Here is a 16,264-nt window from a genome sequence, read left to right as displayed (position 1 = left end):
AAAAAAAAAAAAAAAAAAAAAAAAAAGAAAAGATTAACTAGCAACTCAGTGAAATAATGCTTCCCTTGTTCCCAAGACAAAAAAAGCACAAGGAACACTTTTCCTCCGGCTGTGTTCACTGAGTCAATAGGGACTAAAGCAATTATCACAGGAAGTTTGAAAAGCCTCAATTCTATATAAAACAGATGTATCCAAAACTTTTTCATTAAACAAAGTGTCAGATTTATCTTGATTTGCTATCTGGTGATACCATCGCTTGGGTACTTGTCATATCTCCCTTAATAGCCTCCTTGGAAGCAGCAACCACATCTTCATCGCCTTTGCATACCCTTTCAGTGCCTAACAGTGCCTGGCACATTGATAGTCCTCAACTGACATCTGGTAAGTCCAGTTGAATGCAAATGGGCAAGGGACCCAGCTTAAAACCCCTTTCAAGTAAAGAAACTTGAATATTCCCATTCGGGTAGGACAGGGGCCTAAGCCTGTGACCACTGCCCCAAGATCTGGCTTCCTGGGGCTTTACCCAAGCTGCCTCACAGGGCTACTTCCCCTTCTGCAGTCAGTCTGGTTCCTTCCCACCCTCCCTTCTCCATGGTATCAAGATACCAGCCAACCCGACACTGGTCCCTCCCTCTGTCTCCAGCCCAATACCGAGATATGTACACCCAGAAAAGCAATGATTTAAAAATTTCTCTATCATCATAGTAAATTGATGAAGCTTCTGAGGTATTAAGCAATCCATCATAACATTTGTGACCGGTTAACTTTAATTTGTCAAAATAAATCTGCAGTATTTTGCATGTTAGTAATACAGTGCTGGTATTGACAGGTAAAATCATCATCATCTGCTTACAGAGAAACCTTCATTTAGGAGCACACCTTAGGAGAGAAATGGATACACAATAAAAGGCAAATGCAGGCCAAGCAGCAAGCCCTAGAGCATAACAGGCTGGATGTCAGATTTGAGGATTATCTAATACAACTTTTTAGCTGCCAATCTGATAAAGGGGAAGCTCTCAACCAGGTTACAAACAGAAGGGAAAAACATACTCTGCCTTTTAGTAGAGCCGTGGCCGTCGTGCCTTCAACACCTGGTTGAATCAGTTCATCAGCATCAAAACTCAATTCCAGTTCCAAGACACAGGAGAATTTCACCACAACCTATTCAGCCCCCCTTTTCAGTGGCCCACCCTTACCCCTCATTCTGCCATCAATTCTCTCTCTCCCAAAAGAAGACACGACGTGGCTTTATTATTGCAGACAAGATTCTTAAGTGAATAAAGAATGCATACAAAATAGCATTTTAACTGAAGTCATACAATGAAGTCTCACTCCTGTTTATTACACAATGAATTGATAAAACAATAATTTCTAGTATATATCTTTTTTAAAAATTTTTTTAAAGAACTAATACTTTCGGGGTTCTGATGATCACACTCTAGCCCGGATCACACCTGCCCCCACTGAGGACTGCTCCTTGGACCACTGTGGAGGAAACCTGGGCTATCTGAATCATGGAGGATCATGATTGTCAGCCACCAGCGAGAGATGACAGGTCCCAGCAGGCAGAGCCAGAACCCAGTCTTGGGTCTGCATGCCAAGAAATACGGGCTTCCTCCAAATGTGGCCACTGCCCTCCCAATCCAGGCCCCAGCAAGGCCATTCTTAGGCCTTTCCTACACGAGTCCTTCCAGTAGTCCACACATAAACTCTACATATTAAAAACAAACCATTTTTGTACTGTGGATAAGAACAGTTGTAACAAAGTCATAGCTACATATTTTTCTCTACATTTTGTTTATTGAGACAAACTAATTAAAAGGCACAAACATAGGGCATGTTTACATGGACATTATAACAAACATATACATTAAAAGTGTAGGAATGTGTTGCCTTCCTGCTAAACAGAAAGTTCCTAAGCTTTTGTATATACAAAAGTTGTACAATTTAATGTCCTAAAGTACAAAAGATCATTTATAAAATTATTTTACACTAAGTACTATTTATTTTATTTTTTACTATGTAGTTCAACCCCCTAGAACTGTTTTGTATAACAACACACAGATACCTGTCCCTGATGTAGGAAGTCTGCCTCAGATGCAAGGTATTTTGATGCTTGAACTGACACAGTAGGGTATAAATGAAAGTCATCCAGTTTGATAGTCAGTCCTGCAAACACTCTGCAAGATTAACACAACTAATTTCCATTTCGTTTAACTGCAAGATTCAAAAATGAAAAATAACCCAAAAGACTTTGCAACTTAAAAAATAAAAATCACAGCGTCTTGGTTTTAACTTTTTTTAAAAACACAATGCTTTAAAAACATTAATGTGTGGCATGATGGTATAAAGAGTATCTGTTTCCCTAGCTTTTGGTTTCTACTTTATGTACAGAGATAAAACATCCTGCTAAGAAATAAAAAGCACATGTCTCAACGTGCACAATCATTGCTGGGTTTCCACAGGGAGTGCTGTCTCCCTGAAAACACCACAAAGCTGATATAAGTGTTTTCTCAAAGAAAAGAAAAAAGTGATGACCATATTTACAAAGCTGAACAAATTTGCACAATACCTGATTAAGAAACAGAAGGAGAAATTAAAAGAAAAAAGATACACTCTGCTTGTTCTGAAGGGGCACACTACCTAGTTAGTGGTTAGAATAAAAACTGTATACAATTTAATATAAGACATAAACTCTAGTGAGCAACTAACACACCTGTCCCTGTTGTAATATCAACAGGCTCTGATTGGGAGAGAGAGGGGCATATTATATCCCAGTGCCTCCAGCGTCTTCCAATTTAAAGCAATATATTTGAACTGTTCCAAAGTACTCCTGGCTCCTGAACTGGAGTCCCACTGGCCTCTGTTTGTTAGGAACCTGCCGTCCACACACTCAACTTCTCTTCTGTCAGTTGCAGCCTTTTCTTACCAAAACGCAATTTGTCTATTTTGTTTTTGTTTTTTAATTTTTTTTAAAAAGTCAACTACAATGCTATATTCCATCGGGATTAATATGCTGAGCAATATTTACATCTCCAAATATCAGGTCACAATCCCTATTATATGTTGAAGTTAGAATGATAAATTATCATATGCTTTGCATATCAGAGCTGGTATCACCTTTCCCATAGGGAATGCTGCCTGAAATTAACATATTCCCAAAGGTAAAATGCATATTCTCTGAAATGCATTTTATTATGACAATGCATGTATTTACTCATGAAAACAATAAACACAGACAATTCTACACTAGCTCTCAATCCAAGGATTAGAATTTCAGGTTAAAATCAGCCATCTACCTTGTATAGGGAGAAGAGTTCTTGCTAGTGTTTAGAATAGAATAAAATGATTTTGGGGGACTAGAAACAATAATGCTGTTTTTTAGAAATTTTTAAATGGATTTTGCTTTTTTATGATTGGTTTTAATTCTGGCATTTCATCTTGCCAACTACTATCCTGTTTAAGCAATGCTGTCAGCTAAAAGGAATTTATGATTAAACTAAAGTGGTCCAGTGATAAGTTACATACACACCCTACTTTGAACAATCCCAGCCAAATTGGAGAAAAATGCTACTACGCTCTTATTAACTACTGTAATAAAATCTCCCAATTTCATGGTTTACTTTTTGCTTTAATCAACTAAAAGTAAGTTGCTGGTAAATATTTACTTAAACTCATATTTTGATTTTATAATACTGTTTACCAAGGCGGTGATGTAGGCAAAGCTTGGGGCAAGAAAGGCATGCTCTCTACAGGCCTCATTGCTATATTGAGAGGGGCGGCTAACGTCATTGGCGTGGGCAGGTTCATTGGAGATGTGATCGTGACAGGGTGTGCTATATTCACTGGAGCAGTGACAGGGGTGGGGAGGTTGACTGGGGTAGTGAGTGTTAAAGGAGAGGTCATGGATAATGGACTGGTTATAGTTACAGGATGCCCTATGTTCATTGGGCTGGTTATGTTAACTGCACTTGAAACATTTACTGGACTTCTCATGCTCATTGCAGCTGCCACTGTGACTGGGCTTGACATAGTCCCAGACGACACAGAGGACGTTATATTGAATGGAGTAGTGAGAGTCACAGGTGTCGTAGCAGCCGTGGAGGTTTGGCACAGGTTAGCAGCTTCTAAAATAAGAAGACAAAAGGGCCTTAAGACTCTCAAAACAGTGAAAAAAAATTCACAAACAGTTTCTGATTCAACTTCTTTTAATTAAAATAGACAAATATTTAATAAATCATATTACAGTTTTCTACCAAGTGGTTAACAGGAAGGGAGGATGCTTCTGAGCACAGGCCTGGTGGTGTCAGTGGTGGGAGGAGGGGGGTCGCCAAGGATCCCAATGTGGGAATTGCCTTTTTGATGCTACACCTCCTGCAAAGACCTAGGCAACTTGTTTAACCTTGTACTTTTGATTTTAAGTTCAGATTTACTTACCTACCTCACAGTGATGCTGGGAAGATCAGTTAACTTCTGCAAGGCACTCGAAAGGGGGTCGGGGAGTAGGGAAGGGCAGCAGCAGAGATACAAAGTAGGGCCAAGTGTTCTCACTACTACTTCATGCAGTTCCTCTGAGTTCTAAGGACTTTCCTTAGAAGAGCCAACCACCAGCAGGCCAGGCTAAACAGCTTGTTTACACAGAGCTGTGCCAATGGTTACACAATAATAGATAATCAGAAAAATCTTCTCATAAGACACACTGTAAGTAGCAGAGAGAGGTGTGCATACTCAATGATATGTATGCCTTCTTAGAGGTGAAGCAACATTCTGTTAAGGTTTTAAAAATGCTTTCTTAGGGAATGATAAACAAGCTATTTTAGTATCATCTGTTTATTTCAGTCTTAGGAAAATCATTCCAGTTAAATGATCTTGTTGTTCCTGGTTATGTTTCTTAAACATGTTAAGAAAGAAAAAATACTCCTGAGTAGGTTTATGTTCTCCTCTCATTCCCTCTTCTCTTTCTGATGTTAACATAATCACCTACTTTATGCCTAGTATCATTTAACTGCACATATTACACACACCACCAAGCATACCAAGGAGGACTAACTACGCAAGGAGACCCTGCAATGTGTTGGGAGACCCTGATCCTTGTTATGTAGTTATGTAGCAAAGCCTGGACACTTCTTAAAACAAAACTTCCCTCAAAGACGACACCTTCAACCCACCCCTCAACAAAGCACAGCACTACCTGCTGGTGTACCAGAAAATGGCAGTAGGGAGATGGATGGGTGGGCTGGCTGTGACTTGGGAACAAAAGATGGAGGTCTGTATATGGTCCCTATGTGGGTCAAATCACCTCAGGTGAAGCCATGAGTCAATAAGCAGCCCTTCCTTGACCAATACAATATAACACTGTCATATCCATATCAGGGATTCCCAAATCTGGCTGATGATCAAAATCATCTAAGGAGCTTTTTAAAAAAATGGATTCCTGGGAAATTCAATAGTGACTTTTTTTTTTTTTTGACCGGTAAGGGGATCGCAATCCTCGGCACAGTGTTGTCTGCACCATGCTCAGCCAGCGAGCGTACTGGCCATCCCTATGTAGGATCCCGCTGCCTCGGCGCTACCAGGCGCTGTCGGCCCCAAGTGAAAATTTAAATGGAACCTGAGAAATGTATATTTCTAAAAAGCTCCCTAGATGATGATCTGATTGTCATCCAGGTTTGGGAACTTATATTACCTTATTTAGGCCTAAAATTTAAAGGGATACTGGTGATTCAAGTTTAGGTTTTCAGGTTAGGAGTCTCCTCGCCCCCAAAATGTGACATCTGCTAATGTGAATACATAGGTTTCTAACATTGGTGATGGTTTCTAGAGAGGTTCATGCTACAAATGGGAATACAATAACATTTTGTTTCATGGAGATCAGAAGATGAGCTAAACAATCAAGTCTTATTGTGCAAGCAAATTGAAATACAATAGTAAATAAAAGAGTACAGAGAGAGAGAATGAAAGAGAAAACCAACTCACTTTTGAGGTGAAGGTAGCAGAGTAAAGGATGTTCTCCTTCTGCCTTCCCTAAAGGAGTTTTCAACTGTCCTGTGTGCCATCCTCCCACCTTCCCTCCCATTTTCTTTTTAATCTAACAGTGTCCTTTTATTATGACTTGAACACTTTTACTTACTCATTCTAAGTAAAATATCCTTCACACTATTCTTTAAGTCCACTATGCAATTATCATAGCACTACATTTTTTTAATTCCCCACTGCCAGCAATACCCCACCTCCCCAACATTTTATCAAAATAATGACAAATCTTCATTTGGAACATAGGAACAAGCAGCACCTGAGGAAAAAGCCTATCAAGACTGCTGTCCTCTTTCTGTTCAATGCCAGTAGATATATGAAAAAGGATGCTATGCCTTTCATCTTTATCCAAGTACAGGATGTTTAGAAGGCCACACTACATGAAAGCAAAACATGGACGAAAGTACACAGCAAAGGAATTACGTACAGAGGAGCTTATATGCAGAGGATTCCTCAGAATTTAAAATAAAACAGTAAGACATGGCAGGGGTCGGGGAGAAAAGAGGTAATTTAGGAATGTGTCCTGTGGCTGATGGTACATTGACAAAAAGACTTTTTTGAAATGGCTGCACAATGGTTCAGAAGCCAAAGCTGCAACTAGTAAGTTGAAAAGTATGTTGAAAACTGATATTCCAACTGATTCTTTATAAGATATACGTGAAAAAAAGCAAACCATTCTCAATTTTTGTGACAATTATAGTAAAGTCCCTAATAGCAGAAGGGCAGACATATTAAGCTGTGGCCAGTCCCAGCGATAAACTGAAGGAGAGTAAAGGTGAGACCAAGAGAAAAGACGTCAGCACCATAGAGTCTGAAACATGTAATAAATAATACAATGCAGAAATACTAAAGAACAGAAAACAGCACAGTTGTAAGAAAGTGAACTTACATATACACAAGGATATTTCACCCACCTCTAAATGTGGGAATATTTTAGAAAGACGAAAAACAGAAGCCCATAATGCATGGAGGTAGACATCAAAATGAACATAAAAATGGAAATCTGAGCATGACAAACAACCAAATTTGGCTCCCAATTTGAAATAAAAGTTAATCAAAAGAAAGAACATGATAAGAAGTACTGAGAATCATTATTTCCTAGTAATAAAAACTTATCCGGAAGCTTTGTTGCCAACAACTAAATTTTACCAGATATTTCCTAGCACACAATATTTACGTCTTTCCACAAAGCTAGGTTCCACAAGCTGTGGCTTCTCTACTTTGATCACTTGGCATACGAAATGAAAATACTTCTCTAGCCATACTTGGAACACTGGGATCTTCATCTTACCTTTCTTCCTAGCTTTGACAGCTTCTTCCCACAGTCTCAGTGTCTCTACCTGCTTCCCTGGCCAGCTTGTCACATGCTGCTGTTGCTGTTGCTGCTGTTGCTGCTGCTGCTGTTGCTGCTGCTGCTTCTGGTTGCTGGTCTCGTCACTCATGCATGCTACTCCAAAGACAAACCAGAAACACTATATTTACCTTGAGAAAGTGTGACAATTTTTTCAAAATCCAAAACTTAGATACTTTGACTCCTCATGCTTCTGTTATCTTTATCATTTAACTTGATAGTTCTTAATACAGTACATCTTTTTTGCTTCTTGTGTCTACATTGGTCAAAATAAATAAAATGGTTAAAAAATCTAGAGAATTAGGGAAAACGAATATAAAAAAAGAGAAAAATTATTTGCTGTATTAAAAAGCAAGTGTCTTTAAAAATGAAAGTTGGTAATATTAGCACAGATGAATCAATGTTCATCAAAATATCGAATGTATTTCCTTACTTGACCACAATGACATAACACTATGAGTAAATTTTTGTAAAGTTAAAATACAACGTGCTAGATAATAAACCCAATATACTTACAAAGAAGCAAAAATGGTTGGGATTAAAACATTTTGGGGGATTAAAGCTTAATGCTTTATTTTCCATTCACTTTTGGCCACCTATATTTTGAGAATCTGATGTTTCTGCTGTATAAAGTAGATACTTAATAGAATACTGAATTAGGAAAATGCTTTATTCTAGTGGTTAGAGCAATCTTAAAAGAGAAAGCCTGGGTAAATGCAAGTTTTGAATTTTCTCCACAAGTCTCTGGAATATTCTATCTTCATCTTTGAATTTAAGGCAAGAAAACCATTTAAACCTTCAAGTGGATATGATATCCCATTTTCTCCACAGATTTAGGTTTGAAAAGACTTGGTTTTGAAACTTACTAACACTGCTTTCACCATTAAAGTTATTACAAAGGACATCATGTTACTAACACAATCAAGAGTTAGGGGAACACTGATAATTGAGAATCTTCTTAGCTTTAAATAAAAACAATTAAAATTGCCTAGCATAAGATCCAGCTTCCTAGTGTGGCTTCTGCTGCCTCAATTCTAATACACTAGAGCTTTTTATTCAAACCCCATAGAAGAAAGGACACACTGAAAAATAGCTGTGGGGAAATTCTACTCTTCCAATATGGGTATTATTAGTAGACAGCACAGGACTGAAAGCAAAATTAGTGGACAGCTTATCAATGCTGTTTGCATACATACATGTAAAGCATAGTTCCAAGACTAATACATTTTCTCCATTGATACTTGTTTGCACACATTGGTTATAGGAGGAAACATATAAGATGAACATTAATACAGTCCTGCGAGCATAGTGAAAATACCTTATAAAAACATCTAAATTTCATCAATCTGAAATGCAAAAGAAATAAAATCTGAAGCATCACCTACTTTTACTAATGCCTTGTTTACATGTATTACAGTTGATACTTTGGCTCTGCCCATGCGTCTTTAAGTGGCTGGTGATATATGCTGCACTCAGGAGCTTCCCACAGATGTTACATGATACCTTGCCTTCGTGGCGCACCATGTGTGTCCGCAGTCTGTCTTTGGTGGCAAAGGCAGCAGTGCATGTCTGCATGAGGGAGGAAAACTTTTTTTAAATATAGACTATCCTGTTCTACTCATTTTAAAGTATGTTATATTCTATACATTACCCTACTCATGTCAGCAAGCTGACTGAGCTAGCTGAATTTTAATTGCATGTGTTACCTAGAATCATAATCGTAATCAAACATGTGATGAATTTTGGACTCTTCCATTTTGGCAGAAGAAAATATATCAACACAGAGCAGTGAAAAGCTTTAGAGTCAGTTAAACATGGATTTAAATTGAGCTCCACAATTTATTAAACAATGGGATGTTGAACAAGTTAGTTAACCTACCTAAATTTGTTTCTTCATGTGTAAAATGGGGATAATAATACCTGTCTCACAAAATCACTGGTGAGTTAAGAGCCTGGAGCACATGGAAGGTATTCACTCAATGACACTAGCTTCTTTCCTCCAGTTAGATTTTTCTTAGAATTCAAATAATTTACTTAATAAAATTAGTCATTAACAAACTTAACTGAAAGATGTACTAAAAGACTTCTAGCAACAAACTAGAATTATTGATGCCTAAAACATTTGATTTAGAAAATTCTTTACTTTTTTGTTATCACAACTTATGTCAAATAAAATCATTAACCTGAATAGATTTTCAATGAACTAGAAAATGCTCCAATTTGATAATAGCAGACAAAAATCCAGTAAGTGACTATTACAGTTAAAACAACCTCAACCATCAATCCAGAAACTAATTTAAAGCCCTTTATTCCTTTAATCATTTCAAATACACAACAACCTTTGCAAGACTATAAATTATTTTCTCTTATAACAAAAAATGCTGCTGCCCAAGGAAATGGAAATGTAGCTTAACAAAAACACACTTAAATTTTTAAATGATATTGCCTTACAGAAATAGAAGCTGTCATTTATATTTTATAAAACTAGAATTCAAATGGGCCACATTTACTCAAGTCAGTGATTTTAAGACTATTCAAGAATGGTGAGATTTAACTGGCTCAGACCTTCTGGATAATGTGCATTAAGTGCTACACTAAGGATAAGTCATTTTAACTCTTACTTGGCATTTGAAGGGTCTTTCTGTTGAATGGACATGTTTTACGTGACAGCTTAAGTGGTCAGGCCTGTGAAAGAGAGAGTTTCAACAGAAGATATAATGGAACACACATAGAGAAATGCTACTTATGTGATGCTTACATGCTTGGCAGATGGGGGGAGCATTTTTAAAAAGGCTAGCAGAATTACCAATTCCTCCTCCCCCTAGTGCAAGCCTCCTTACCTCTCTTACCATAAACAAAAGTCTTAGTCCTTTGCCTGTTAATTTTCTCTTCTACTCAACATCAAATCACACTAGGTCTTGATTCTTTACAATTACGAAAAGTCCAAAGTTTTAGTCCTAACACTTGCCAGAAACAGTTACCACTATATTAACTGTAAAAGCTTTTAAAAATGAAAATTAGTGAAATGTTAGTGCCCACAGAAAAATGGAAAAACATTCTCCTAAAAGTTTTATTAGGAGTATCCATGGTCATCCAACTTCCAGGAAATAACTTTCCTTGATTTGCACAGTGAACTTCATGTCTAGTCTCCCAAATGAACTGGAAACTGGTGGTTTTACAGTTATAAGAAGTACCCATGTGCCAAATCAAGGTCTGAGTCCACCAAGGCACTTCTTAAATGAAATAATAGGTTAATCACTACATCACCACTTGTCAACCACACCAAACTGGCATTAGACCTGGAGGCATAATACTTCTTTGTCACCCATCTCCTCTAATAACATAGGCCTGCCCACATCTATTCTCACATAAATCCTCTAGATCAGAGACAAAACTGAAGTTCACTGACACCATAATGAAAAAGCAAAAGCAAAATGCAGTACCTCGAGAAGCCTTTCCCACAAACACTGCAAGTATAGGGTTTGGTGATGCCTCCTTCATGAGACCTCACATGGTAAGTCATCCGGTCCTTCCTCTTGAAGCGCTGATTACAAATAGGACACTCGAAGGGCTTTTCATCTGAATGAGAGAGCTTGTGCCGATTGAGATGGTACACATCTCGGAAGGCCTTCCCACACATCTCACAAGCATGGTTCTTCTTGACAGGCTTACTGGGTTTCTTAACAGACTGGGTCACAGGCATAGCTGTGGTGCTGGCACTGCTACTTGGGTTGGTGCCCGAGGAAGATGTAGTGACTGTTGACAAGATGCCTGCAATGGTTGAGACCAACGAAGTTCGGCTGCTGTCCCCAGCGATGGTGGAGATAAGGGGAACCACTGTGGTGGGGGTTTTCTTTGGCCGGGACACCAACTTGATCCCTGTGTGGCAGGACTCGTGGCGCCTCAGGTGATAGCTGTCCCTGAAAGCTTTACTGCAGTAAGTACACACAAATGAAGTTTTGGGTTTTTCTTTTTTAATCCCAATGGCATCCTTTAATGTTTCTGGTGCAGCCTGAGGTTTCTGAGTTATTGGTATTGGAAGCAATGGTTTCTGATCAGGGGGCTCCACAGCAGAGCTCAGGAGGGGCAGCAAGCTGTTTTGTGCTGCCTGCTGTTGGTGATGGGAGGCTTCATGGGCCTAAAACCAAACATTTACACTTCAGAAACTCAGCCTCTCACAATGATCTTCAAAATTCAACATGCTCCAGACAATCGAGACCAGAAGAAACAGTCAAAGAGCCTGTAAGCTACTCTGTCCTGCAGAGATCCAGCAACCATCTAGTTACTCTCAAGAGTGCCCAATACAAAGCACTGAAAATCACTGTGCAGACTCAAAACTTTTGCCACTAAGTTGCTGACAGTGATCTTGCTTTCAAACAGCTGACTAAACTACACACTATCCTGGTTCATAAGGGACATACCAGCTGATGAAATCAGTTTGCATTAGTTTGTCAGTGCTGAAACCAAGTTTAAATAACTTGTCAAAAAAATTACACTCCAGACTTAAGTATTTACCAGTATCTTACTGTAGCAACATACAAACACACACACTCACATACACACAATGATATAATTATCTACAGTCTCTTACACAGGAAAGGAAAAGCACCATGTCTCTCCCTTTTTATCAGAAAACTCTTAGTGACTGGGAAAGGGGGCTGTTGCTACAGGATGAAAAGAATCTAGTTCTCTGAATACATATGCTAGTTTTTAAGTTTTCACTTAACTGTACTAGAAGATTTGGTTGAAAGAAACCTGCTATTTATCAAACTAGAAGGCATCTGTGAAGGTAAGCCATAGCAAAACACCTGTCAGTTGTTTCCCAGGTCATTTAATCTTACACTAGAGTCTGCACCCTTTAGCAACACTAGCTGTTCAAACACTCAACTCTCAAAGACAGACTAATAATAGAAAAACAAACTATAAACACTTAAATTACTTTCATGTTCTTCTTCTTCCAGCAGTTGTAGGTTTCAATAGAATATTAGACATTTGTTATGTGCTTCTCCACTCCAAAACTAGGAGTTGAACACTGACTGGAAATTTTCATTAACTGCACTGAAACCAAAATTTCATCGTGGATCAGGTTCTTGGTATTCATAAGTAGTTACTTTCTCGGTTTTGATTCTTTCAAAATTCTCCATACTGATAAACATTTAAGAAATCATGGAAAAAATTCCTGAAATAGTTCTTCCTAATATGTTGTTCTTTACTAACATTATTTTTGAAACTCTTGACAGTGACCCCAAGCCCCATGCTTGAATTTTGTAATCCTAAAAGAATACATGCACTCAGAGGTAAGAGTTCCAAGTATTTCATGCTTACAATGTCCTAGAAGAGGCCCATCCCATCACCTTAGACACTTTAGACAGTTATTTATCCTTCTCACTCTATAATCACAAGTTCTACAGCTAACTTGATTAAGGAAGGAAAAAAACAAGGAAACACACACACACACACACTCACACACACAGACCTCCTCCCCTGCTAGATAAGAACATCCACCATACAAGGCTCCATGTTTTACTTGATGACAGCTCAACAACTAAGTCTGCAAATAGTCTCCCTCAAATGATTAAGAGGTATGATATCCAGAGTTATCAGTTTCAATTTAACAATTTTGATTTAATCACCCTTTGAGTCCTGGAAGCACTCTCAGAAATTTTGCATTTTTTTATGAGTAACTTTCTGGATTTAATGCTCATACTGAATCACAGTCTACTTTTAATCTAATTTGTGGATCTCCTGTAACTGTTGAGGTCTATCTACCCAAGTGACATCAGTAGAAACTTTACAGAATTTGGCCTCTAATCTTACCCCTTTTCCAACCTGGCTGTAGGAGACTCAAGTTTCCATGCAGTACACAAATGGTTAATAGTTGAAGATAGCTCAAGATATACAATTTCAAAGGCTAACAGATAATAGGGAATGCAAATCTTCTAGACAAAGTTCAGACTTATAGAGCGTTTAGAGGCATTTTTCAATTCTAAACAACCATTAGTACGATGGAGTACTAAAAGCACTTACTGCCATTTTACCAATTCAGATGTCTGTGGCAACATAAAGTATTTTTACAGCACTGCTGAAGCTCACTCTCACAGGAGGGTCACACCAGGTCCCTGCTTCTTGGGTGAAATGCTGTAGAACCACTACAGGAATCACTCTCTGAGGATTCCTAGGATCCCCACACTTCTACATGAAGCCTTCTAAGAGGTAAACTGGGTTTTCCCAACTTGTTCTCTGGGGGAGAGACAGAGTAAAATAACAACCACGGCCTGCCTTCAGTTAAGTGATTTATTTTTAACATGTAACTTCTGGGTAGGCTTTTATTTGACTAACATTATCAAATCAAAGGTTTAATTTTATTTCCCATCTATTTCAACTGCAAGGCTTTTTAACCCTGCCCAAACTTTTCTTTTTCTGGGGCTGGCAAAAAACAAAACAGAAATGTTATTTCATCACCCAGGGTAGTAGGATATGGAACCATGAAATCACCAGTGCCAGAGGGTAAAAGATTTTGTACTGAACAAATTAGCATCGGTGAGTCATATCTTGAATGTCCTGTTAGGAGAATCATCCATCAAATATTTTAACAGCTACAGCTTTCACTTTCCAACAGGTTATATGGAAAGCAAGCATATATTGTTTTAAAATATAAATTCAATAGGATGCTCCAGGAAACAAACAAGAGAGTTTAACTCCATTTCCCCAGTGCAAATTATTTAAAACTGGAACTGATTAAGTCTATTCATACCTTTCCATAGAAAAGACTGAAATATTCTCTTTACCCATTCAACTGTCCTCGGCTCTAAATTAAAAGTTTTCCAACAATTTTCACTGCACAGTGCCAAGCCCAGGATCAAATATTAGCTTTCACACTTCTCCATCAGGTGGAAAAAAAGATTTTAATAGCTGAAAGAAATTAAATAATATAAAATCTTATTAAAAATTTGATCAATAAATGCTTGGCATTTGCTTTACCCAGGGAAAGAATAATAATTAAAAATATTCCAAAATATTTTTCAACTAGCTTTCCAAAGACAAGTTACAGGTTTTTCCTTTACATAAAGAACTCTTGTTTTTTTCAATCTCTACTAAATTTATAGACACCAAGTTTAATATTGTTTTTATCATGTGAAAATTACTTCAGTGGCCCATCAATTCCATATTTTAAAAGAACCATTTGAAAGTGTATTTTAGAGAAGGCATTTGCCATCTTTATACCAAACCGGGTGCCAGCCAGTTATGTATTATTTACTTTCCAACGCATTTTTACGTTGATTTATCACCTTATTTCCGAGCTCATCAAAGCACAATAAAACAATACTAGATGAGAATGAGAAAAGGGGGAAGTTTGTTAGTTCCATAATTTTAAGTATTTTCAATTTTAAGCAGCCTAAACATATATCAACAACTACTTGAAAACTAAATTGCCCACATTTTAAAGAATATATGTCTTAAGACAATAAACCAGGTCTACACATAGGTAATGTTAGAATTTTGCAATTCCCCATATTAATATTCCACTGCGATGGGTTCAGTGATTGGGAGGATAATTTTTTGAAAATTCTGCCTCCATTCCTGGTTAGTTCCGAAAGGTCTCAAGCGCCCAAGCTACGCATTTGGGATTTCACGAAGTATTCAAAGAAGGAAAATAACAGAGAGGCGGGAAAAACGCACTCAAAAGCGACAAGCTTCCTAACAACGCCCCCCCCCCCACCCCGTTCTGAAGTTTCCTCGTGAGCTCATCTCTACTGCCCACTAAATGCTTCGTTTGCAAATAGAAACGAAGCAGGGAAAAAAAATAAGTTCCATCCTAGATCTTCCAAAGAGGGAGTCCCACACCTAAAGCGGGCGGGCAACAGGATTGCCAACGTATGGGCTACAGTCACTTTTGAGTTTACTGCGAAAAGCGAAGACCAACACCCCAACGAGTGACTCATCTGGGGGCTTTGTGAGCGGACTTTGTTTGCTTTCTCCACTTTCCGTCTCCCCACTTGGTTGGACGAAGCGTTCGAGGTGGGCCGAGAGAGAAAAGCGCTCAGGGAGAAGGTCGGGCCTCCAGGAGTCCCGGCCCCCACCGCTCCCCCCGCCCCGGGCCGGCCCGGCTGGGGGATTCCCCGGGTTGAATGGGACGGCTCGAGAGCTGGACAGAGGGAGAGGGTGTCAGCTGCCAAGTCTCGGATGAGGCTTGGTGAAGAAAACATGTAAATCCAGTGAAAAAGTTTGGGGAAGATATACACACTCACAACACCCCCTAACTGGGTAAACACGAAGGGGGCGGCGGGAAGGGGGAGTGGCGGGGAGCCCAGAGATACCCGCTATTCGCAGGGATGTGGGAGAGGGTCGGAAAGTCAACACACACACGCATACACACAGAAAAGAGAGGAGAGGGAGGTGAAAAGAAAGGAGAGCGAGCGAGAGATGGATGGGGAAGGAGAGACTCGGAGCAGGACCCGGGGACCCCCCTCACCCCACGGTGCGGGCCCGGGCCGGCGCGCAGTGGCCGAGCGGCCCGCGCTATACAGTGGCGCGGCGCCCTCCTTTCTCCGGGCCGCGGGGTGGTGACAGCGACCGGCCTCCTCCCTTCCCCTTCAGGGCGGGAGAGAAGGGTGTGTGTGTGCGTGTGCCTGTGTGTGTGTGCGTGTGTGATGGGGGGGCCCGGGTTCACCCCGAGGCCTGCTCTCTCCCCCGCACCCCGTGAGGCCGCCTCCTTTCACCTCAGCAGCCCGGCTCCGCCGGGGCGGGCGGGCGGAAAAACAAAGGGGGATTAAGGCCGGGCCGGAGAGCGGAGCCGGGAGGGAGGGGAGGAGGAGCGCCCGCCCGCCCGCCAGCCCGGGGCCCGGCCCCCCTGTCCCCCCCGTGCCCCCCCGGGGGGGC

At 39.8% G+C, this 16,264-nt stretch overlaps 1 protein-coding gene across 2 annotated transcripts; it reads right to left on the bottom strand.

Annotated features, from left to right (window-relative positions):
• Nucleotides 1–744: 744 nt before the first annotated feature.
• Nucleotides 745–14,104, bottom strand: VEZF1 (vascular endothelial zinc finger 1). 2 transcript variants are annotated; one of them, XM_008588922.1, is made up of 6 exons: nucleotides 13,412–14,104; nucleotides 10,828–11,522; nucleotides 10,006–10,069; nucleotides 8,770–8,971; nucleotides 7,325–7,480; nucleotides 745–4,127 (listed from the first exon to the last, which is right to left on the bottom strand). In XM_008588922.1, the coding sequence occupies exons 1-6, from the start codon at nucleotides 13,415–13,417 to the stop codon at nucleotides 3,700–3,702; spliced, it is 1,551 nt and encodes a 516-aa protein (XP_008587144.1). In that variant the 5' UTR covers nucleotides 13,418–14,104; the 3' UTR covers nucleotides 745–3,699. The 2 variants fall into 2 exon arrangements, with proteins under 2 accessions (XP_008587144.1, XP_008587149.1); XM_008588927.1 differs by having other exon boundaries at nucleotides 8,770–8,953; nucleotides 13,412–14,102.
• Nucleotides 14,105–16,264: the final 2,160 nt, after the last annotated feature.

Source organism: Galeopterus variegatus, unplaced genomic scaffold, assembly GCF_000696425.1.
Source record: "Galeopterus variegatus unplaced genomic scaffold, G_variegatus-3.0.2 Scaffold133, whole genome shotgun sequence".
Lineage (NCBI taxonomy): Eukaryota > Metazoa > Chordata > Mammalia > Dermoptera > Cynocephalidae > Galeopterus > Galeopterus variegatus.
This window is presented reverse-complemented; position numbering and strand designations above follow the sequence as displayed.

What these genes read in the sequence shown, in the direction of transcription:
- VEZF1 (XM_008588922.1), bottom strand. An exon ending in AAAGACCCTTCAAATGCCAA is followed by an intron (nt 8,972 to 10,005) that starts GTAAGAGTTAAA and finishes ATTTAAAAAAAG; the next exon opens with TTTTCCTCCCTCATGCAGAC. An exon ending in TAAACAAGGCATTAGTAAAA is followed by an intron (nt 7,481 to 8,769) that starts GTAGGTGATGCT and finishes TCTTTGGAGTAG; the next exon opens with CATGCATGAGTGACGAGACC.